Raw genomic sequence first — 24,518 nt, 5'->3', positions numbered from 1 at the left:
AGAACTTTCACAGGATTGATATTGATTTACAATATAACCATAATTCATGATTTCAAATCTTTTGAGTGAAGACCGAGACGCTAACGGTTGCTATGGTAACCAAGATGGCTAAAAGTGGTGGAGTGCGAATGGGGACGAAATTTGGGGGAGCTGATGGCTAGACCACTTATTCTTAGATCAACGGTCGCAACCATGATCTAAGAATACACGGTCTAGCCATCAGCTCCCCCAATTTCGTCCCCATTCGCACTCCATCACTTTTAGCCATCTTGGTTACCATAGCAACCGTTAGCGTCACGGTCTTCACTCAAAAGATTTGAAATCATGAATTATGGCTACATTGTAAATCAATGTCAATACCTGTGAAAGTTCTCAATATTCAAATAAAGTGCAAGAAGCGGACACTGCTGACGCTATCCGTTTGTGAAAGCGCGTCGTGTTAAGATTAACTTTGTGAAAATTGTAGTGGTGTATCCTGAGAGGGATCTTTTGTTCTCATTTAGTGCTTATGTATATACGAAATATAAAAACGGATATTATCATAATACAGGATATGATATCGATATTTTGCATTCATTTATTTCTGCGTTCAGCCCGAAAACAATATTCTTTTTTTTCCTTACCATAGGTGGATGATACTTCTTTCATTCGCGTTAAAAGGTACAATTCCTCAGGAGCCTTGAGAGGTTATGCTATCCATATTTCTAAGTATTTATTCTATATTACAAGTTAGATGTTATATATTTGTTTATACTTTAGATTACACATCTCAAAAATTTCATTATTTTTAAACTAATTTAATTTATTTATAAACTATATAATTTCTTTATTTTTTACTTACAATCTTCGCTCATTGCATTTACTTCCTTTCAAATATACTTCATTCTCGCGCGCTCACTTATCCAATATGGTTAAAAGTGGTGGAGTTGCTCCTTATTGGTTAACTTTTTTTTAGTTGCGTGTGGCTAGACCGTGTATTCTTAGATCATGGTCGCAACTGCAAGCAACATCACGGCACGCAAGCAAGTCACGAAATGTGTAGCGTTAGCGTTACTTGCCAGCCTTGCCAGTTGCAGTCAGTAGGAAGTTGAGGGGGAAGCACACGTGTATGAGTCAGCCTCAACCATAGATAGTAGATACGGTGGCTTCTAGCAGCCGTGGCACAGTACGTTTCGTGTCAGTATTTCGTTCGTTGCTTGGGAAGTGAGAACTGAGAACAGAGCGTTCGTCCAAGTGTAGGCAGATAACTAGATACATATTTAAGGCAAGCGAGCAGTTCTGCGAAAGTGAGGGTGGTGTGTGTGTCTCCAGCGAACTTGGAATACGCTAGTCCATGTGCTCTTCTGGCTTTTGACTAAAATGCTCATCAAGGAATTGTGAGTAATTTTGTTTTCTTGTTTTGTGGAATTTCCCGACAATAAGAATCAATATGCGATTGTTATTTGGAAATTTGAAGGTAAATCAGGGGTATCGTTACTGATCTTTAACGGTGGGTGGCTTTGTATGGTTGTGGGAGGGGTACGTCTTCTCAACCCTCGTTCGTCATCGAGGGTGGGGAGAACTATTAAAAAAATTCGATTCCGCTTCCCAAAAAGGCCATTTTTTCCTTCATTACTCCAATCAATGCGTATACGTGTCGCCTTGAACACGTTGCGAACCGCCACGGTTTTGTACGTCAGGCACATTATGTACAGAAATTCTCTGGTGATTCTTACAAAAAAGTGATTCAAGGCTACCCACCTACCATTGCAGTCATCTCTACTTTTGACAGATCGCTCACAATTTTCTTTTTTTCTCATTAAGAATTTTTTCCTCCTAATTTTCTGTTTCAGCCGTGTCACCCTGCCCCTCACCGTAGAAGAGGTGAGTTATTCAAACTGCATATAATCGTTCTTTAATCTCAGATCTGCTTGTGTACAAATTTTTTGAACCATTTACATGCTTTACGTGGTAAATGATATCTCGTGATTTTCCAGAATTGCAACTCGCTGAAAGCATCTAAGCATTCCTTTTCGTCTGTGATATAACGTATAATCAGTCGTCTGTGGGTTTATTAATTTTGTAAGAGCTAATAAGCAAAAAAAAAAATGGCAATTTGAAGCACGAAAATAGGTTGGGGGCTTGGGAAAATTTATCAGATGGATGTCGTTTTAATTTCAAAAATTAGCACGCGCTTGTGACTTATCTCTGATATCGAAAGTATAATTTTATTCTCTGCAAGTTTTTAAAAATGGTTTACAAATACTGAGACGAAAACATTTTTTTTTCTCCATTTATTTTAGATTCAAGAGCTGAATGCCATATTTCTTTTAGAATTAAGATTACATTTTTTTTAATTCCATTTTTGGCAGTTGCAATATTTAATGCGAAAAGATGAAAATACCTGCGTTCTATGTCAATCAAAATAAATAGGTTCAAAGTGAATTCGGACTTCCTGAAGCATTTGTTCTCCTTTTCAATTATCTTACCTCTTATTCTTAATTTAAAACAAAATTTATCTTGATAAGAATTTGAAATTCTCAATTATTTTACCTTAAAAGCGGAGGTCTCTAAATTTAAAAAGTTTATTTTTGAGAAGAGACGACATTGATTTGTTGTATTAATTGAATTGTAGAGCAACTGTATGTATTAGTCTTTTTTCAAATTAAATTTTTCTGTTTGTGACTTTGAAATTTCAATCTCTGTCAACTTGTAACGGATTTTGAGCATTGGCAGCGACCAATGTTAAAAATTGTTCAAAGTAGGGATGCCGCCTTGTCAAAACTCAAAAAAGTAAAATCTACTTTTTTAAGTTGTACAATAAATGGATTATACCTGAATGCTGATTATGACTTTGATAAAATGAATGCAATATTCACACTCATTAAAATCTGTGTAATACATCGAACGGCTTTTATCAAAATTGATTTTTAATTTTAGAGTGTTAAATTATATTTTTGGAGCTTGCACAAATTCATGTGAAGCGATGACCTGCATTCTATGTCAATCAAAATCAATAGGTTCCACTGTAAACCCGAAATCGCATTCAGTTTAAATTGATGAGTAACTTTTGGCCTAACAAATATAACGTAAATGCAGCTGAAATCAAATTTAATTACAAAATTTAATAAATCTTATTTCATTATAGTTGAGTAATATTATCCTTGGTTAAAAATTTTTAGTTTTAAATCTAAAATGAACTGAAAGTTTAACGTAATATTCGAGAATGAACTAAATTTAAATTAAACTTTTGAGCAGTTGAGCTTATAATTCAACAGTCAGTGAGCGATAATTGAATTAAATTTTAATTGAAAGAATCTTCTACATGAATATAATATGCATCATCAAAAATAAATTCCACATATGATTGGCAGGAATCAAATGAAATAAAAAATATTTTTATTAACTTGCAGATATATTTTTCGTTGGCAGTGAATATGTGTGATTTCAGTGATATAATTCTAGGTTTTATATTATAAACTAAATAAATATCTGTAATGTGTCAGCAATTGTTGTAAGAAAATTATAATATTCGGAAAATGATTTTAATTGTGTAATTTGTAAGTATATCAATTTGACCACGTTAAATCCAAAATCGTTTTATTTTAAGTCTGGCGAATTTATTAATTGTTAAATGTTAAGTGTTTAAACTGTTAGATTCTTTAGCTTCGACCACTTTAATATTTTTTGAATTTTTTTGTTTTTGAAATTTTTCAATTTCTGATACTTTTATTTAAAATTTCTCTATTTTGTTAGCTTGTAAAATTAAATGTCAGAAAAGCTTAAAAGCTTCTAATGTATATAAAAATATATAACCTTTTGTTTGAAATTTACGACTTTTTAAATTGCATTTTGAAAAGCTTCCAATCTTTTATTTAAAAAATTTTAAAGTTTTAATTCTGAATTTATCGACTTCCTATCGTTTAAATTCAAATGGCTCACTTTTTACGGAGTATTGCTTCAAATGTACAATTTATTTCAATTTTAGAACGGTTTCATTAACAATTATTAAATCCGCTTTAAATTTTTAAATACTTATAGCTTTAATTTTCAATTGTTTCTTTCAGTATCAAGTTGCCCAGTTATACTCTGTGGCGGAGGCTAGTAAAAACAATACGGGTGGAGGAGAAGGAATCGAGGTGCAGAAAAATGAACCATTTAAGGATTACCCATTGCTTGGAGGAAAATATTCATCAGGGCAATATACTTACAAGATATATCACTTAGCAAGCAAAGTTCCTGGCTTCATTCGTATCTTACTTCCCAAGAACTCTTTAGAAATACACGAGGAAGCCTGGAATGCTTATCCATATTGCAAAACTGTTATAACTGTACGTAACTGATCTATTGTAGTCGCTAACCCTATTTTTAATTGCCACGATTATTGTATGACGTTTTATTTTTGCAGAATCCTGGATATATGAAAGATAATTTCATTATTATGATAGAATCATTCCACATTGCTGACACCGGCAACCAGCACAATGTAAGTTTACAATGCAGAGAATATTCTGCTGTTCATATAAGAAATTACGCCTAAAAGTTTATTTTTGAAGTTTTGTTTCCACTAGGTGTCACATATTATGATATAAATCGAACAAAATCACTTTAAAACTACTCATTCACTATATTCCCGGGTGAGTTTTTACATAAGCACAATAATGTTCATTGTACGTAACTTAAATAATGTAGAAAAATGTGCATCGAATGATTTTGGTGTTACCGAATGAGGTGACACTTTTCTGATGGGTTTTAATGAAATAAAAAAGGTGAATATGTGGATATGCTGATAAATAAACCGCGAAAAACAATTTTTTAGTATTTTAAACGTTTCTTTTTTACGATTACTCCACATTTAGGGTAAGGCAGTAAATGTTCATTAAGAAACGATGGCATTTCGAGTTTACTATTTTTAAACTAAACCCTTTGCATTGTGGCAATTTACTATATAGTATCCTAAAAATAAGTTGGTGTTAAAACTGTTCTAAAACTAGTTCAATCATTATTCTCAGCTGCAATCTATTTCGAATTTGTTTGTATTAACAGAAAATACAGTAAACATCATTTTCATTCTTAAAATCCACATTATTTATATTATTCCTAAACTCTAAAATTAGAATTTTCGTTCTTGTTTGGACGTGAAATAGTGAAAAAAATGCCTTAGCTGGTTTTGAGTGTTCCATGACAAAAATGCCACAGTCCAAATGTCACCATTTTTTTGCAATGTTCCAATGCAGGTGTTGCGTTTCTTGTTTGCGCGGTTTTTTATTTAGAATATTCAGAACGGAAAAGAAAAACATCCAAACACACAACCTCAGGAAAGTCGTAATATTAATTATATTATGAAGCATTTTACGTTGCACAACTTGAGAAAAGTGCATGAATTTAATTTAAGGTTGTGACTAGTCGTTCGGAAAAATTCGGGAAGCTGTAAAAGGGAAGAACTATTCGTGAAGACTAGCTAAGCTTATGAAACATATTTTTAACTTCCTTAATTTAAATATTCGACTTTGAGGAAAGGTTACTGTTGACAGTGGATGCATTTTAATTAGACAGTTACGCTGCTACTGATTCAAATTCGGCGCGTCGACGTGTTCTGAGATACAAAGTTGATATGTATTAATTGAACCAAATTGATTTAGGAACATAGTGTCAAGATTTGAAGAGTTAAATTTTGAAATCCGAATTGAGATCAGTACACAATGAACTCGGAACCTTTAAAAAAAGATCTGACATTTTGTTTCTAATTATTATTTTGATAACTTGTGATTCGTATATCAAAGAAGTAGGGGAGAGTGGGACACAGTAGGGCAGTACCATTTAAAATATGATAATGTGATTCAACATTTTTGACATTTCAGTCGTCGGTTAGGTATAGAGAGACCTTATTTCTCAACTGAAAATTTCTCAAAAGTAAAATTTTTAACCGACATATTATTTGTTCTGAGGTTTCCTCAAAAGTAGTTAGCTAACTAAAGTAAGTATGGCACATTACTTGATCCATAAGTAACACATTTCAGCACAATTCAGACATTTTTATTGCAAATAATAGTAAAGCAAGGGATGTTATCTAGAAGAATGCCAGTGGGGTACAGTGGGACAAGTCGTGTGCATGAATTTTAAATCAATTTTCAGGCTATACCTCAAAAAATGAGATTAATATTGTTTGGAAGAATTATTCGAAAAAGAATTCATTTTAATCGGCAACGAAAATAGACCTTGTTGTAAATCCATTTCATTGTTTGACTTTTTCAACAATTCCTTGCTATTTTTTTGTCAAATATTTTGCAATTGATTTTTTAAAATTCTGAACTAATCCAGGTAGAAGTTTTAATTTTTCAAGGTTATTCTCGATTCTAAACATATTATTAATTCATCCATTTCACACATCCACATAGTGTAATCTACAGTTTATGCAACACACATTAACATTAACCGCAAACGTAAAAAAACTAACGTTAGAACTCTTTATATCCAAGAATCGTTACAGAATCTGTAATCCCACAGATTATCCCACTGTGCCCCACACATGGGGTATAGTGAAACAAACTGCACTTTTTCCATTAATAGCGATAATAACATGCTTGTTCAAGATGGCCAAACTGAAAGGTGCCAACACGTAGGCAATACTTGGAATTGCAGAATCACATTTCAGCTTTAAAAAAAGTGAATAGAAAAAATATGAATAATCAACTTGACAAGTGCCCCACTCTCCCCTACTAAAGGCTAACGTCACGCCGCCGAGAAGCGAAGACGGTTTTCATTTAATGTTTAATGTATCGTTTAAATCCTAGCCTAACATAAAATTGTTGGATTATATTATCTTCTGCTTCAGTCTTTTTTTTTATTCTGAAGCGAAATTATGATTATAAAGTTTATTTCAAAAATAGATAACACCATTGGAGTTGCATGGCTATTGAAGATTTACATCTTCACACCAAAGCTCCAACCTCCAGTGTTCTACACTTTCCATAATATATTATAAAAGTTGAATTGCAAAAAAATGATATTGTTAACACTGACAGAAACCGGCACAAATAAATCTTTCAGGCTAAGTGGTTAATAGAATAAATTTTGTTGGATATTACAGGTGCACGAACTACCTCCAGATAAGCTCAAGGTTAGAGATGTGGTAAATATAGACATAGCAAATGATCCGATCGCTAGTTCGGATTATAAAGAAGACGAGGATCCAACGAAGTTTAAGTCCCTGAAAACGGGAAGAGGTCCTCTTAATACTAAGGATTGGAAAAATAATGTACAGCCAGTGATGACCTGCTATAAACTTGTTACCTGTGAGTTCAAATGGTTTGGCCTGCAGACGCGAGTGGAAAACTTCATTCAGAAATCCGAAAGGCGCTTATTTACCAATTTCCATAGACAGGTGTTTTGCTGGATTGATCGCTGGTACGGTCTTACGATGGAGGATATTAGAGCAATCGAGGAGAATACGAAAGAGGAATTGGACAGGGTAAATTTTTATGTATTTCTTGGTCTAATTTATTCAAAGAGGCGATTGGATTTTTAAAATGTTATCTGAACGAAATATCAGAGGATTCTTAGAGAATTGTTGAATTCTATTTTTAAAGAATAGTGTTCTTAGTGATTGTGTATCTTAGAACAAATGGTTGCTATTTTATTGGTGAAATTGAACATTCAAACACAAAATTTTATAATTAAACATAATTTCGAAAGTTAACATTCTTTCACTTTCTTACGAATATATGTAAAAAAAATCTTATTTAACTAATGAAGGCTCATTTTCTCGGTTTCAAAATTCTTTACGACTGCATCGTATTACATTTTTCTAAATCATTTTGATACTAATTTTCATTAAAAACATATTGTATTGTGCAGTTGTCAAAATTATTTTCCGTACAAAATATACCATCAGTTTCGAAAGTGTTATAAAATAAAAGTACATGCAATTTTTACTGGAAATAATACTTATTAATAAAACCATTTTTCTTTCTGAAATACGCATTTACTTAGCATATTTTAATTTTTGATAGAATAATTCAATTTTTTTCTCTTATTCCTCGATACCTAAAATTTTATACAATAGTCGGGTTGAAATATAGATTTACAGGTTTCCAATCAGTCGAACTTGGGTAAAAAATATCGATTTTTTGTTTTCGATGGAAATTGATAGATTATGCTCTATCTGGTGACATTATACTTAAGTTCCTGTAGTGGACACATTCGATGTTTATAGACAAAGTAAAACCCATGTGCTTATGGCACTCGCCAACTTTAAATGCGTTCTTCTCGACGAACGCTTTTTCAGAATTTTAACTTCAAACGTGTCCAGGTGCCTCGTTTTTCTATATGAAAAATTCGTTCTGGACCTGCAATGACAAGTGACAAAGCGTGTCCGTTTCTTGCGGAACGTCGCATATAATTTATTTTTACATTTGGCTACATTAGAATTCAGATTTGAATTTTAGAAATTGAAGGTATTTTATGGCTTTCAATTATATATGCCATTTAAAAGGAAATACTCTCAAATTTAGGCGCATTTAATTTTACATAAATTCTTCGAATTAAAAAAATTCAACCTACGAAGATTTTTTAATGAAGTCGCATCGAAATTCGAATGTCTTTATTTGAATTTTTGTGTACAATTGCCATAGCCAGCCAACTTTCTTCATGTTTTAGCGAAAATTTCGAAAAAAACGATAGAGAAAAGTTCTTAGAAACTTTTTTCAGAAGTTTTCAAGTTAACAAGATTTTTTGTTGTTAAATGCTTCATATTAGAATTGTATAAAAAAAAATCAAGAAAAAATAAAATGATGGGCTTTTAGAGAAAAATGAGTTTAAAGACTTTCAGTAAAAGGGCCGCTATTTTTAGCGTGCACAGCCTGTCTGGTTTGAACTGAATTAGACCTGAAGATAATTTAAATATTACATCTCTAAAATTGGAAATAAAACTGCAATTGGAAAGCCTTAGATTGATTAACGGTGTGAATTCTCATAATAATTTAAATTAAAGTTAGATTTGAATAAATATTGTTCTGGAAGAAACTTGGAAAACTACTTGATTTTTTAAAGCATAATTCTGTCGTAAGCGATGGGCTAACCAGGCTTGAAATGTTTTAAAATCATTGGAATTCTTTTCGAATCTTTAAAATCTCTCTGATCAACCCTTCAGTACTAACCAGTGTTTGACTCGGTACCAGTCAAAAGTAATGGGTTAACGTTATCGCTACTGTTTTTTTTTTTCTATTATTGAATAGTTTATACATAATTTTAAAATAGAATTGACAATTAACTAAATAGCACTGCTTTTTCTGAAAACATTAAAAGTCGATTTTCTTTTTTTTTTTAACTCTTGTATTTTTTCCAATTTCACTGAAATCTCGGTTTAACTGTTAACTTGGGAGAGTTCAGGGTAAATCGAGAGTCATAACATCTGAAGCTTAGCCAGAAAGTCCTGTATTGATCAATGTAAGGCACCTAGGGACCATGTTCTGTTTTAAGGAGTGACGCCAAAATAGGCTCCCTTTTAGCCTATTTTTTGGACGTCGCTAGCGACCTTGGGCAAAAATATGTAACAGGTATCAAATTACTCGTAATCGAAAACCAAAGTGAGCATCGCTTTTCGTTTTAATTTTTTTTAAATACCCCTATTTAGGGGTTGAGAAGGCTGCAAAACAATTAAAAAGTGTCAAATACCACTAATTATAAAATCATTTTTCATTGTGATTTTTCTATAAAATAAACCTTATAAAAGTAAAATCACGTATTTTCTTGGTCGATGCTGGGTTGATGTAAAAAATGATTTTATAATTAGTGGTATTTTCTATTTTTTAATTTATTTGGGTCTTCTGAACCCCTATATAGGGATAATATTTTGAAATTAAAAAAAAAACGAAAAGCGATACTCATTTTGGTCTTCAATTACGAGTCATTTATTACCTATAACTTATTTTGATATTATTTCCCCAGGTCGCTTGGGATGTCCAAAAAATAAGCTAACTTGGCGTCACTATTTGTACATTTGTGCGGCAGACATCTTGTAAGTTTTATGCGAGCTAAATAACTTTTGTGGTCAGGAGAATTTTTTGGTTATGAAATCGAATTTTCTCATTTTTCTCGCAAATAAACGATCGATAAGAAAAACTTTTGAGACACAAGTCTGCACGTATATAAAAGTTCTGTGACAAATATCGCTTGCTCTTCAGCGGTATCTTGCATCGTTTACGAGAAAATTTCAAAAATGAAATTTGTAGGAAACCAATTCTTCCGACCTAAAAAATGGTTTAGTCCACATAAGTCTGACAGAATGCCTTTTTTCTATTAGCAGAAACTTTTCAAAAACATTAGGAAGAATAAGAAAGTTGGGGTTTTTCATAAAATCTTTTTTTTCTTCAAATTTTAAAAACATGAAAAAAATATTTTCTGGAATACGCACATACAATAAGAATGGATCATACTATGTCGGGAAATAATTGAATTACTAAATATGGCATGTACGAAAAAATAAATTTTGTATCTTGTCTTCGGACAAGATTACATATTTTTTTGTACTTTTTTATTGCAAATAAGCAGAATAAAAACGAAACAAATATTTTTTATTTAAATTACCTATCATTTTATGTATATAACTGAAACGAACCATTTTTTAATGTTCACTTGTTTCTTTAGTGAACATTGATCAAACGATTAAAAATCGTTAATTAAAGGTTCTGAAAACGTTTTTTAAATTACTTATTTTCTCGATTTGTCCATTTTTACTAATTTCTAAGTACTATCGACTTGTAATTTTCTAAATTTAAATCGAAAAAAAGATTTTAAATAGATTTTTTTGAGACATTCAAATAATCATAATTTTTAACCAATTTTTTTCAGCAATTGAATTTAATATTCTTCTAATTTAAATAATCCTTAATCAAAAAATGTCAATCTTTATGGGTGTCAGAAGATAGTCGAATTTTTAGTTCGAGATTTATTTTATTGTCACTCCACGCTTATTTGCATTAGAAAATATATATTTGTGATACACTGCGCAAAAGAGGCGATTGCCGGCTAGTGTAAAATTTGCAGTATGGAACGGAGGTTAAAAAAAGTTAGATGAGTTCCAAGAGCTGAAGGCAAATGCTGCAATCACACGAGTAGCAATTGCCTGCAAACACGTGTATCATTTGCTATTTTTGCAGCAACCATCCGGGAACTTTATTTAGTACTCCTTTTACACTTTCACCAAATTTCCGGTCTCGTACAGTGTTTTTTTCAGCCTTCGTGTTTAATTTTTTAAAGAGAATTTTTAAGAAAATTTTTATTTTTTTTATGTATGCATCATGACTGACCTCATTCTCGAGTTGGGTGTTGCTAAGAAAAGGTTTTGATGTTAGTCCAGTATAATGGGATCCGCTGCGCTGCAATACGCCTGAGGTTTTAACATGCATTTTAATTTGGGTCTAATAACAATTTTTTTATTACTTTCCACAGTTTAAAACGATTAGTGAATGAAAACAATTAAGATTGATCGGAAACCAAGTGTTACAGGTGCTACATGTGGATTTTTCATCGTATAGAGTGAAAAAACACATTTGATGATAAAACTGTTTTAGTACAAAAAAAAATTTTAGTATCTTATATTAGTCTGAACACATTATAAGTTTCAATTAACTTATCTTAACATAAAAACAAACTTAAATACATTTTTATCAATTTATACATGAAATATATACTGTGTAAAAAATTCTCACTTAAAAGTTGGGTTATAATTCGTATTTCATTTCTGATCGTCTATAATTAATATTTTTTGCATATTTTCAATAAAATATTTTGCTATATGCGTTAACTAAAGTTCATTATTGGGAGTGGTTAAACTGCGATACGCCACCTGGTCACAAACATACGAACATGTTAGACAGTGAAAAAATACATATTTCGAAAGAAGTATTTTTCTAAAAAAGAACACTGTTCTCTTTTTTGTGATTTTCAAAATATTAAAAACTTAAATGAACTTATTTTGAAGTAAAAATGAACTCATAGTAAATTTTTATTAATTTATACATGAAAAATTTACTATTTAAAAATCTGATCCAAAAGTTAGGTTAGAAATGGTATTTAAATTACAATCGTCTATTATTCGTATTCTTTCTATAAAATAGATCAAATTTGTCGTCACATACATTAATTAAAGTTTATTTAAGCTTATAATGCCTTAAGGCTTAGATGAAATAGTGCAATTTTTTTTTTAACTATTTGACAAAAAGTGTTTTTTTTTCCCTGCATAAGATGGAAATTCTATCTAAAACTATTTGTTTTTGATGAAGATTTGTTTTTAATATGCAATTATTGTTTTATACCTCACAAAACAAGAGTAGAACACTTTTGTGCAAAAATTAAAATACGTCTTTAAAATTATACCTACACTTTCTAGTTCCAGTTTTCGGCACCAGGTGGCGAAATGATAGACCACCATTCCCAATAGCTTATGGTGTTTTGAAACTTATTAAAATAAAATTATTATCTTGGCAAAAAAAGTTTCAACAGGAAAAGTGTTTTTTTACTGAGTACGATGGAAATTCTATATGGTTCACTTGTTTACGATAAATCTTTATTTTTTGTATTTACTTATCGTTTGAATCTAGTAAAAATAACGGTAAAATGGTTTTTACACCAAATTTAATTTGTAATTTGGAAATTCTACCTGGTTTCACGAGTTCGCGACACTAGCGCGTCCAAGATTTAAGATCACAATAGAGATACTATTATTATTATTATTATTATTATTATTATTATTATTATTATTATTAGAAAGAAATGAAAAAAATGTCTCATCCGATTGTTCATCATGACTTTTATAATGTAGTAACAATACTGTTAAAAATTGTATAAAGTAACGGACGATATTTCATGTGGTCCTTACTCGAAAATTGTAGCGCTTTAACGTTATTATCGTTACTTTTAAAAATAATTATCGTGTTGCCGCTACTAAAAATGTGTCGTTCCCGATAACGCATTACTGTCAAACACTGGTAGAAACCTAGTAAATAAAATATTTTGTCAATATGTGTTACAAAGAGTTTAATGATTTTTTTCTATTTGCAGCAACGACACCAAGGAGAGGTGCGAGGCATGCGCGCCGAGGATTGAGACTTTGATAGGTACCGATTTATAAGGCTAAACCAATTTTCTTCTAAAAAAAGAAACACAAATATTAAATACACGTACATAATTTCAATGCCATTTGCGATCCAGCTCGATCGGGAGGGATACTTTCAAGAATTTATCTGTCTCGATTCAGTGTCTACTGTATTACTTACTATTTTAATTTATTTACCTTTACAAGCGTTTTAGATAAATGTACCTACAGTCAAATAGTAACTTTATTATATTATTATTATTAAAGTGAGAAGTCGAGAAATTTCGGCTGTAATGATACGCAAAGGCTCGACAAAATTCAGTATAGGTAATTGATTATTAACAATTGATAGAGTAGTAGTTGAATGATAATAGCTATTAATGTTTGTTGAATGAGTGATTTAAAAACAGAGGCAAACAAAAAATTATGAAATAGTCGTGATATAAGCCGTAAAACTACTGTTTTAACTCTGAAAGTGTTAAGGTATAATAATAATAACAATAGTAGTAGTGGTTAATAGTAGTAGTATTAAAAGTAGGAGTCGGTTATAAAGTTATAAATCGAAGAAACTAAGCAGTCAATGAAGCACTTATTTTCCTTTCGAAGTAGCAACCTAGTGAGAAAATAATTAATTTACAGTATACATGCTTGTACATCACAGCGTTTGTGCAATTACGTTCACAGACGTTAGGAGTAATTTATCGATTGTAATAAGAGCCCCTTGTGATTTCGAACTTATATTATGAAGGAACTTATAATTGCTTCGACGCAGTCTTACCTTTATTTTAATTAACTGCAGTCTAAAACACGAGTTTTTGCATTTAAGAGAGTTTCGTCATTTAAGAAGGGTAGATTTTTGCGCTAGACTTCGACAAGAAAAATATCTCAGATGTTCAATGCCAATTACAGATATTAATTATTACTCTGTGTTAAGCAAGTGAAGTGGTAACATATACATACATGAATGTAGAAAGGAAGTTAGGCTATTTCAATTTTGTTGACAGGAGTGAATGACTTAAGGGTGTACTATTGTATATAAAAGAATCGTACAATGAAATTCAAGTGGAAGTTTCACGTTTAAAATAATATTGTGTAATCTAATGTATTAAATCTTTACATCTCTGCATTTTGTTCTTTATAGTTAAGTTCTGTGCCCAGAAAACAAAACCGCTTTGTGCTCCAAACGTACGTCGTAAGCAGGGAAAACGATCGCAAATTAAAAGAGGCTTCATCTTAACTCGTCTTTTACAGAGCATTATTTGTTCGTCATGTGCACAAAGTAAAGGCGCGCGCGCCTTCTACAAATATATAAAGTACTAGAATATTTTATTTTTGCGTGGCGAGATTCTGATTTGTTTTTTAGTTGTAAATTCATCACGTCGATATGAGGGTAGAATTACAAATGTTGACTAGATCAATACGTGGCTGAATTTCGGGCGGTTGAATTTCATTGTATGTGATAACAACTATGACTACTTTTGTCCTAAAGAATTACGATAGTTAGCGATTAGTTGTTCCTCATGTTAAACAGGGTGGTAATGCAGTCGCCATCCTGTAGCGCTGCCAAAGGGCTGATAGTGAACTCCCAGGAACACACATGGATATATATATATATATATGTATATATTTACATGTGTGTGTTGAAGTATGTAATACATAAAGATATAGATATACATATATTGAGATTCACGAGGTGAAAAAGCTAATAAAAACAAGAAGATAATAACATATAAAATTTATTCTTCCTTATAGCATAGAAAAATATCGTGTCACAAATAAAAATATAGTAGTTTTAAACATTCTCGGGTTGAGTCAATATGGCCTTATTGCATTTTAAAATTGATTACTAAAATTCCAGTTAATTATAGATTCAATTCTTTTATCAGATTTCCGGCTATTACGAGCCTCTGTATTTCTGAGGTTCCTTCGTAAATTTCGGTGATACGGGCATCTCGATAATAACGCTCTGCTGGCATATCGCTTACGTAGCCCATTCCGCCTAAAATTTGGATGCATTGATGGGAGCAGAATGTTGCGGCCTCTGAGGACGAGACTTTCGCCATCGCAGCTTCCTATTGAAAAATTTAAGAAATTTTGAATTTTTATGGTTATTATTGAGTTTGAATCATTGATCAGCTATGTTTTTTTATATGGCGGAGTTGAAATATTGGAAACAGTTCAATCAATTTTATACGAAAGAAGTACAAATAAATGATTAAGATCGATGCTTGCTCAAATAATTAAATTACTTTCAGTTTTTAAGGATGAACAGTTTTAAACTGCAAGCCTTGAGGATTGAATAATTTATCAGCTGAAAGGCGCTGGAACTATTAAACAAATTCAGTTTTGAACACTGAAAATGAGTCATTTTTATCGGAAATTGTTACGTAATGCCTAGTTGAAACATCCGTTCAATCAGTTCAAATATCACTTGACATAACCTAAAATTATCATTGACATTTTTAAAAGTAATTCTCATTTAGAGATTGTATAACTTTTTAGACTTAAATTCTAATTGTTCATAAATATTATTCAACGTTTGAACTCAAAATTAGTACTAAGTTTGAAATTTTTTATTTCGAATGCTTATGAATTCAGAACTTACTATTAGTCCAACTTAATTTTGAATACATGATTGTTCGCTAAACTTGCATGTTGAAGCTATCTTTATATATACCATTACAATTATTTTCAAATTCTACTCCAATTAAAAAAAAAAACAAAAAATCATCACAATACGATAAAAACTCGGTCGCTCGTTTTTTGCTAGCCAGAGAGAGAGAGAGAATGACTCAACCTCGCCTCACGCTGGCTGGCGAAAACTGAGCGACTGGCTTAAAACTGGATGCGCAAGAAAACATTGGACTTTTACAGCGAGTTTTAATCGTACCGCGAGGATTTTTTTCAATTGGGGTAGAATTTGAAAATAATTGTAATGGCATATATAAAGATAGCTTCAACATGCAAGTTTAGCGAAATTCATAATTAAGTTGATATTTTCCACTAAATTACTTCTGCCAAGGGTTTTCCAAACGACTAAGCTTCTGCCATTGTTTCACCGCTCTTACTTGAAAACTGAAGAATGTTTTTAAACAAATTTGACGCGGCCACCTCATTGATTTTTTTGCAGATTTTACACCGTGGAAAACCGACTGCCATTTTCAAATGCAATAGTTGCAGACTGGCAGAGTAGCCATTTGATGATGTATTAATGTTTTTCTTGCAACTTTCGAGCTTTGATCTTGGGCACCGAATCGAGGCTTTTTTTTATGTAGCTAGCTCTCCGACTATATATACTTTGAATGCTTTAACACCTTCATATTGTATTTTAATGACTGGGTAAAAATTATTGCGAACCGGGGAAAATAAGTAACTTTTTCTTACAAGGTTAGTGGCCATCCTGAAATATAAAACTTTTTATTCAAAATATTCCAACTGTGAAAATGTTTAATTTAACGCATTTGAAATTGGACAAAAGATCAGCATTAACTTGAAATTAAAAAGCAGGGTGGCCGCTGGACCGAGAATTTTATTGGACTAAGTAATGACAATGAATTTATTTTTTTATCCGAAATTTTACAAATTTTTAGAAGAAAAATCTGTCCCAAGTTCGATTTTAACATTAAAAAAAAAAATCGCTGAATTGCTATCTTTTTCATTTATGATTTAATTCAGTTTACCAAGCCTAATTTTAAAATTTTGGACGTTAAAAATTTTTATTTTAAAACGCGCATATTTAATTTAAAGAATTTCAAAACGCTGTCTTGAAGACTTAAACAATTGAAAACTAAAAGCGTTTGAAGTTGACAATTTTGGATACAAAAACATTTTTATTTTATCAATTGTAAATATTAATAAATAAATAATATTTTAGGTGGGTCTGCGCTTTACGCATAACAAAGTAAACAATGACTGACTTGACAAAACGATTATAAATCCGTTCAAAATTTCAGAATTTCCAGATTTTAATGTCAAAACTTTGTGTTTTAATTTACCCGATTAAAACTTTATAAACTATTTTGAGCATAAAAATACCTTCAGGTATAAATAAAAACTTAACACTTATTATTTGTCGAAAAAATTCGAAAATTCGATTATTTGTACCGAAATTTCGGTACAAATAGCCACAGCCTGAGTTAAATCAAAATGAAGATTTTTGCAGATTTCAAATAGAAAATTTAAAAGCTTTTTAAGAATTACGAAAAGCTTCAAAAAATAAAATATTCTCTTAAGATTCCTAGGAAAATTGAAAATGATTGTTCATTTTGAATAATTATTTTAAGAGAATATGTTAAAAGATTTTCAAAATTCTCAAAAGAGAATCTGGAATATTTTAAAGAAAATTTTAAAAATGTCAAGGATTTTCTAAAAATTGCACGAAAAATTAAATAAATATCTTTTAAGATCAATTAAAATTTTCCTCACATTTTTAGACAGTCCTGCAAAATTAAAAATATTCCATAAAACCTTCCAGATTCTTTAATGACAATTTTCGAAATCCTTTTAAAACCTTTTAAAATATTCACTTAAAATAATTTTCCAACATGAGAAATCATTTTCTATTTTCCTAGGAATCTTAAGAAAATGTTTTTATTCTTTTGAAGCCTTTTACAATTATTAAAAAGCTTCTAAATTTTTTATTTGAAATCTACAAAAATATACATTTTTATTTGAATTAAGCTACGGCTATTTCCACGGAAATTTGGGTACGAATAGCCGAAATTTAACGTTTCATATACCTCGTTTAGATAATTTTAAATCATTTCCAATTTTAAATAATTTTGAATCTTTTCTAAACATAAAATGGCTCAAACTTTGTTCTACACACAAGAATGTTTTTTTAAATTGTAAAATCCCATTAATTTTAAAGGATATTTGAAAGTTCATAAGAAATGTGAAAAATGAAGAATTTCAAACAACTTTAAGATTTTGAAATAAAATTTTGAAGCTTTTCAATCATGTTTAAATTGTTTCAAATGAAAATAATTTAATTTCTAATTTAAGCAGTGTTCAGTTTCCAAAATTGTAATTTTTCAATGTTTAATATTTATTGATTCAACAATTTAGAACAGTGACAATGATAACGTGGATTTATATTTTTAGTACTGGATTTGAATCTTTGAATTCTATAATTTATAAAAGTTAAAATTTTTAATTTTTGCTGTCTGCATTTCATTTAATATTGTTCAACTGAAAAGTGTTAGTGCCTAATTTTCAATTTATACATGTAAATTATTGAGCACTTGAAGATAATATTTTTTAATTCAAAAACTCGTTAGCTTCAACTTTAAATAATTAAAAACTGAATATTTCAACTATGAGTATTTTAATTTGCAGTTTATTTTTGATTACTTCAAATGGAAAAATGTGTAGCTTTGGAGTTCGAAATTTAAAATTTTTTTGAAAGCGAAAAATGTTTGCAAACTAAGCAGAATAATCCATTCCTCATTAGAAATACATTTATGTACAATTGTACAAGACGTGGATTTGAATAATGTAACGTAACCACATTTCAACTGAAAACTTAGAACAATCTGAAATTGTATACGAACCTTGGTATAAGGCTTATTATTATCTTTAAGGTAAGCTGCTCTCCACGTGAGTAGCCTCGAACTTTCAACCTTCAGAGCCATATCTGCTAATTTCTGCTGGATAGCCTGCAGCTTGACAATAGGCTGTCCAAAAGCAGTTCGCTTGGAAGCGTATTCCATTGCGCAGTCTAGAGAAGCTTGAGCTATTCCCAAAGCTTGACCAGCAATACCAATCCTTCCAGAATCTAGAAAAAAATTTGCTGATTTATTTATTGACCAATTTTTTAAATTTTAAACTGAGACGCTAAATGATGGATCCTTTATGTTTTAAATCGATTTTTTTCTCAAAAAGAAATTATTCGTTACAAAAATAGTATGAATTGCTACAGATCGATTCCATTTCAAATCATGCAGAGAGGTCCAGGTTAGGGTGTCAGAATAAATTAGCCTTTATAGGGTAAACGTACCAACAGTCCGACAAATTTAAATCTTTGTAGGTACTTATTTTTAACTCTTTCTAACAAAGATTCACATTTTCGGACTCTGTATTTATATATAAAGTTATTTCTGTTATCTATTTTCAAGTCAAATTCCATCCCTGCTAAAAAAATCAGGACTTTTGAGGATTTGTGACCACTTTTGTTACGTTTCTCGATAGAAATAGTCAGGAAGTTAGAATTTATGACAAAATGTTCAAAATGTCTTAGGGGTGGTTTCCCATCCCCCACGAGACGTTGGAAAGAGGTAGGAGTTTGACCAACATTATTTATGTGACATGTAGTGTGTTGGCCTTCCCATTTGTAATCTATCGCAGGGTTGCCTTTCTGCCACTTATGAGACGTCAGAAAGGGGTATGGGTTTGATTAACATTATTTCTGCGAAAAGAGACGTTGTAGACATTGGTTGCTGACGTTACGTACAGTCTCTCTTCGCTATTTTTGGCCTATTGTCACGGTAATAAACAGTAAAGAAAGAGCTCACAGATGTATCACTCATTTTCTCGAAAACTATCACTCGCAGAAAAAAATGTGTACCTTAATGGGAGTTACAACTTTTGTTTGGAACATTTTGCACACTGACCCAGATAATCGCGAAAAACTATGATTTCTATGATTCCAACAAAACCTGTTTACAAATGTCTGTCGGAAAACGAGCGCGCAGCGCGAGTGTCACGATGAGAATGTGTACCTCTAGGCCTACAGAGCTTTGAGAAACTTAATCTTTGACTATACTTAATTAAGTAGACAATTCAGAATATGAAGACGCATGTAAATTCTGCCATCTAAAAGAGATCTTTTTGATAAAGTTTGTTTCAAGCATTCTAAATGCAAAGAATAAATATCCGAGCGCGAAGCGCGAGATTCAAACGTCGCGCGCCCTAGGCGCGCTCAAACCTGCGAGCGAAGAGAGACGCTTACTTTTATAAATAATTTTATTTCAATTCACAATCCAAAACTAAGTTATTTTTCTTTATCTATCGAAGTTTGACAACAAAATTGGACAAAGCTCAAATTGATGTTTCTAAGTCGAGGTTCGACAGTTTACGATTCCAAGACAATAATCATATTTTTATGATGTCAAATACACAAACCAGTTTTTTTCACTATTTGAAATAATAACTTTATCTAAAAATAAATAAATAATCACTTATATTTCGAAAAACGTATGACTACGTTTTATTTATCTCCCGATCTTAGTCGTCTGACTTATGAAGCACTGCCATTCTGCATCTTTGTTCGGACAGATTAAACATCTTTAAATATACAAATTGAATTTGCCAAGGATTTCGAAAATTTTAAATCTTCCCCCGTTTGAAAACAGAGAACTATGTCAGGCCTTGAGTGTTCAATAAAGACTGCTGTCCAAAAATAGTACTTCCAGAAAATTTGACAGATCGAGGCTAACACCGTATGAGCGATAAAAATGGTAATATAGTACTCTAAGGGCTGAATTATGTCTGTAGAGATACGTCGTTTTCGCGTAAGACACCCGAATAGTATGTGTTCTAGGTATGCAGCGCGTTTAATTTACATGGCACGCTCTGCACCTATCGCTGGGAACTACTTGACATAAAATGCGGTAACGGTATACAAAAGTGAAAATGATACCATCCTGGCATGTGAAAATGAAAACCACTATGTCTGAATTACGTCCTGATAATACGAGGTAAACAAAAGTTTGCTCCTTCGACAGGGACTGATTTTCTACATTTCTCTGGAAGTTTCCATCCATTTTCTTGTCAATTAGCTATTGGTGGGATTTTTGTTACCATTTTTACGAGAGGATCTCTGCTATTTGCAGCGATGTAAGATATACTTAGAACAATTCGGTTATGAAGACATGAGAAATATGCAAGCTTTTGCATGATCCAACGCGTGGCGATATCAAGGGCCGTAAGCTCGTTCTTTGTTCATTAAACCACTCCAAACGTGCAGAATAGAACCGGGAGGGCAAGAATGATAGTCGCAGATACCTTGTTCAACGGTGACAGATTTAAAGATGGAATCTGCCGAAAAAGGTACTTGTATCTGCCTCGAAGAGACTCCTTCACTGATGTTACGTCCTTAAAGCGGCTTTCAGGCACGCTAAGGTATGTATAGGTCTCTCCAGTGTCAAGATTTCTAATAACATTTATATCAACAAACTCATGGTCATCAAGAACGCCAATAATCTTTCCTTTCTTCAGATGAATCTTGGCACACTTGTCCAATTCAATGCCCATACCAATCTTTCAGTCTAGGCATATTAGGTCGAAATAATGATGAAATTCCAGAAAAAATCCTACTTGCAATGTTCTTAATGAAAAAGTTTTGTTAAGGGGTCCTTTTTGACATATAAAAAATACTAGAACAGATCAATTGCCAAACCGGTTTTTTTTTTTAAAAAATAATAAAAGTTACTTTTGCGTGGACGGACAATTCCCATTGCATTTTAGAACAAAATGTCTAACAGAAAAAAAAGGAAACAAAATTTTTAACAAATTTTGTTCAAAAAATAATCCGCTAACTTCTATTGGTTCCGAGTTATGATATATTGAAAAATTCCCATTTTTGGGATTTTCAGCGAAAAGTCACTAAGTTTCAAATACCACTGTGTATCTTCGCACATAATTACTGCACGGAAAAGTGTTTCCCAGGTGAGTGAAACTAGACTCAATTTGCAGTAATTACAAAAATAAACAACAATATCCTACCTATGATAGGTCATGAGTTATACACATCTCAAAGTTGGCCATTTTTCCCTGTTCTTACGAGAAAAAAGTGGACTTTAGTTTTTTCCAAATAAATCCTGTCAAGTTCAGTTTACGATGATTGTGCGATAGGATGAAATGGAGTCTACAAAAATCTGCGTATATCTAAAAAAAAAAGACTTTCAGACCATTATTTTGGGAATTGTAAGGTTTCAAAAATTTCATTTTTTTTTGTTGCATTTTTGATTAAAAAAGAAGTTGTGTTTTTGGAAAATACCTCATTTCCTGTGGATCCCACCACAAAGTTCGTATAGAATAAAAGAAAGTGGAGCCAATTTGGCGTAACATTAAAAAAAAGTGTCCTAACCCAAATAGTTCACGAGATATGACCTTGGAAAGTGTACTCTTAATGCATAGAGGCACCTGAGCGTACCGTAAATCAGAACTAGTGTCACATTTCGACATTTTTCTCCAAAATAAGTATATATGATTCATTTATCATGTATAATACGTCTTTTGAAAAAGATAAGTAAATAATTGTTTATGAAAAAAGCTTGCGATCACTACTTATGATTACTTTTTGGCCATTTTTTTACATTTTTGTGGCAAAAATCATCGTAATTGATTAAAAATGTGTAGTATGTATTTTATCCATGAGCAAATATTTTTATTAATAATTGTTTGTAACAAAATATTCCTATAACCACTGGTGAGTACTTTTTGATTACTGTTGTGACAAAAAAGTACTTATCATTGATTAAAAATGTGATATTTTTTTATCGATAACAACTCGTTTTTTTAATAATTGTTTATAACAATTTTTTCTTATAAATACTTCTTCTGCATTCAATTTTATACTTACCTCCAAGGCAGCTGTAAATCTTAGTGATTTCCTCAAATTGTACATAATATGCTGTGACCATTTTCATCAATAATTTATTTGTAATTTTTTATATTATTGAATTACATTTCATATGTCATTACTTTCAACTAATCAATTACTTAATTCTTTTTAATGCCAAAAAATGGTCACAGCAAATTATGTACAATTTACAGAAATCACTGCGAATTACAAGCGCCTTGGAGGTAAGTACGGAATAGAATGCAGAAAAAGTATTCATTAAAAGATATTAAACAATTACAAAAAACTATTTGTTTATTGATAAAAAATATATATGTATATCACATTTTTTATTAATTGTAAGCTTTCGTGCTACAAAAGTATTCAAAAGTGATTATGACAAGATTTTATAATAAACAATGATTGAAAAACCGATTTGTTTATCGATAAAAAATATATATCACATTTTTAATTTATGATAAGTACTTTTTTGCCACAAAAGTAGCCAAAAAGTACACAACAGTGGTTATAGCAATATTTTGTTATAAAAAATTATTAATAAAAATATTTGCTTATGGACAAAAAACATGTTACACATTTTTAATCAATTACGATTACTTTTTTGCCATACAAATGCTAAAAAATGGCCAAAAAGTAATCATAAGTAGTGATAGAAAGCTTTTGTTATAAACAATTATTTATTGATCATTTTCAAAAGACGTATTATACATGATAAATGAATCATATATACTTATTTTGGAGAAAAATGTCAAAATGTGACACTAGTTCTGATTTACGGTACGCTCAGGTGCCTCTATGCATGAAGAGTGCACTTTCCAAGGTCATATCTCGTGATCTATTTGGGCTAGGACACTTTTTTTTAATCTTACGCCAAATTGGCTCCACTTTCATTTATTCGGTTCAAATTTTGTGGTGGAATACACAGGAAATGAGGTATTTTCCAAAAACACAACTTCTTTTTTAGTCAAAAATGGAAAAAAATGAAATTTTTGAAACCTTACAATTCCCAAAATGATACGTCCAAAAAACTTTTTTTTTTAGATATTCGCAGATTTCTATAGACTCTATTTCATCCTCTGGCACAATAAACGTAAACTGATCTTGACAGAATTTATTTGGAAAAAACTAAAGTCCACTTTTTTCCCCGTAAAAACAGGCAAAAATGGCCACCTTTGAGGGGCCATAACTCGTGACCTATCATAGGTAGGATAGGCTGCTGCCTATCAGTGCGTTTAAGTAAGTTATTGGCCTGTAATTGTCTGGGTTGGCCGAGTCGCCTTCTTGCGGTAGGAGTATAGTGCGTCCTAACACCAGCTAATGCGGAATTTCTTGATACTATCTGATCTTGCAGCGGAGCAGTTCTTCGTGCCCCTACGTGCTTTTTTCGCATCTTTGGCAGTTAGTGATGGACGTTTTTCCGCAGATGTTATGAGGATGTCGCAAAATTCCTTGAAGTGGATGATATATTCAGTGCCTTCTTATAACTCCAAGTTATCGGGTTCTTCCAAAAGTCTCTATCTTGTTGGGCTTGGGTGGATTTTGACAGAAACAGGGAGATCGCTGAAGAGAGGCGATGGTTTAGCGAAAAACTGCTGATTCTTCCTGACCCATCTCTCCCTCTTCTATATTCTCCTCCTTGTATCAAACAGCACTCGCAGTTTGTCAACAAAATGCTGCTGTTTTCAGCAGCTTTGACTTTTTCAGTGTGTGATTATTAGTCCTCAGTTCTTAGGTGAATTTTCGAAATCTTTGCGTGAATGGTTTACCAAATGTTATGTACTCAATCACACACTGAAAACGGGACGCATTCTGTCTTGCCAATTAAATCTTCTTGATCAGTTTATGCATGCGTTTTTTTGG

The 24,518-nt window shown here is 31.6% G+C and overlaps 2 protein-coding genes across 3 annotated transcripts in view; one reads left to right on the top strand and one right to left on the bottom strand.

The window, feature by feature from the left end:
• The first annotated feature begins 1,040 nt into the window (after positions 1-1,040).
• Positions 1,041-14,201, top strand: LOC117170308 (phosphatidylinositol transfer protein alpha isoform). Its single transcript, XM_033356990.1, has 6 exons — positions 1,041-1,376; positions 1,833-1,863; positions 4,047-4,310; positions 4,388-4,465; positions 7,070-7,450; positions 13,042-14,201. The coding sequence occupies exons 1-6, from the start codon at positions 1,360-1,362 to the stop codon at positions 13,084-13,086; spliced, it is 816 nt and encodes a 271-aa protein (XP_033212881.1). The 5' UTR covers positions 1,041-1,359; the 3' UTR covers positions 13,087-14,201.
• A 594-nt stretch (positions 14,202-14,795) lies between these two features.
• The window catches only part of LOC117170307 (short-chain specific acyl-CoA dehydrogenase, mitochondrial), a 19,891-nt gene continuing 10,168 nt past the window's right edge, over positions 14,796-24,518 (bottom strand). For both annotated transcript variants that reach the window (XM_033356988.1, XM_033356989.1), the window contains 2 exons: positions 18,628-18,851; positions 14,796-15,147 (listed from right to left, as the gene is read on the bottom strand). In XM_033356988.1, the coding sequence (XP_033212879.1) occupies positions 14,938-15,147; positions 18,628-18,851 (434 nt within the window). In that variant the 3' untranslated portion in view covers positions 14,796-14,937. The remainder of the gene's footprint in view (positions 15,148-18,627; positions 18,852-24,518) is intronic.

Source organism: Belonocnema kinseyi, chromosome 3 (genome assembly GCF_010883055.1).
Source record: "Belonocnema kinseyi isolate 2016_QV_RU_SX_M_011 chromosome 3, B_treatae_v1, whole genome shotgun sequence".
Lineage (NCBI taxonomy): Eukaryota > Metazoa > Arthropoda > Insecta > Hymenoptera > Cynipidae > Belonocnema > Belonocnema kinseyi.
The sequence above is the reverse complement of the archived record's forward strand: the minus strand, read 5'-3'. Positions and strand labels throughout refer to the sequence as shown.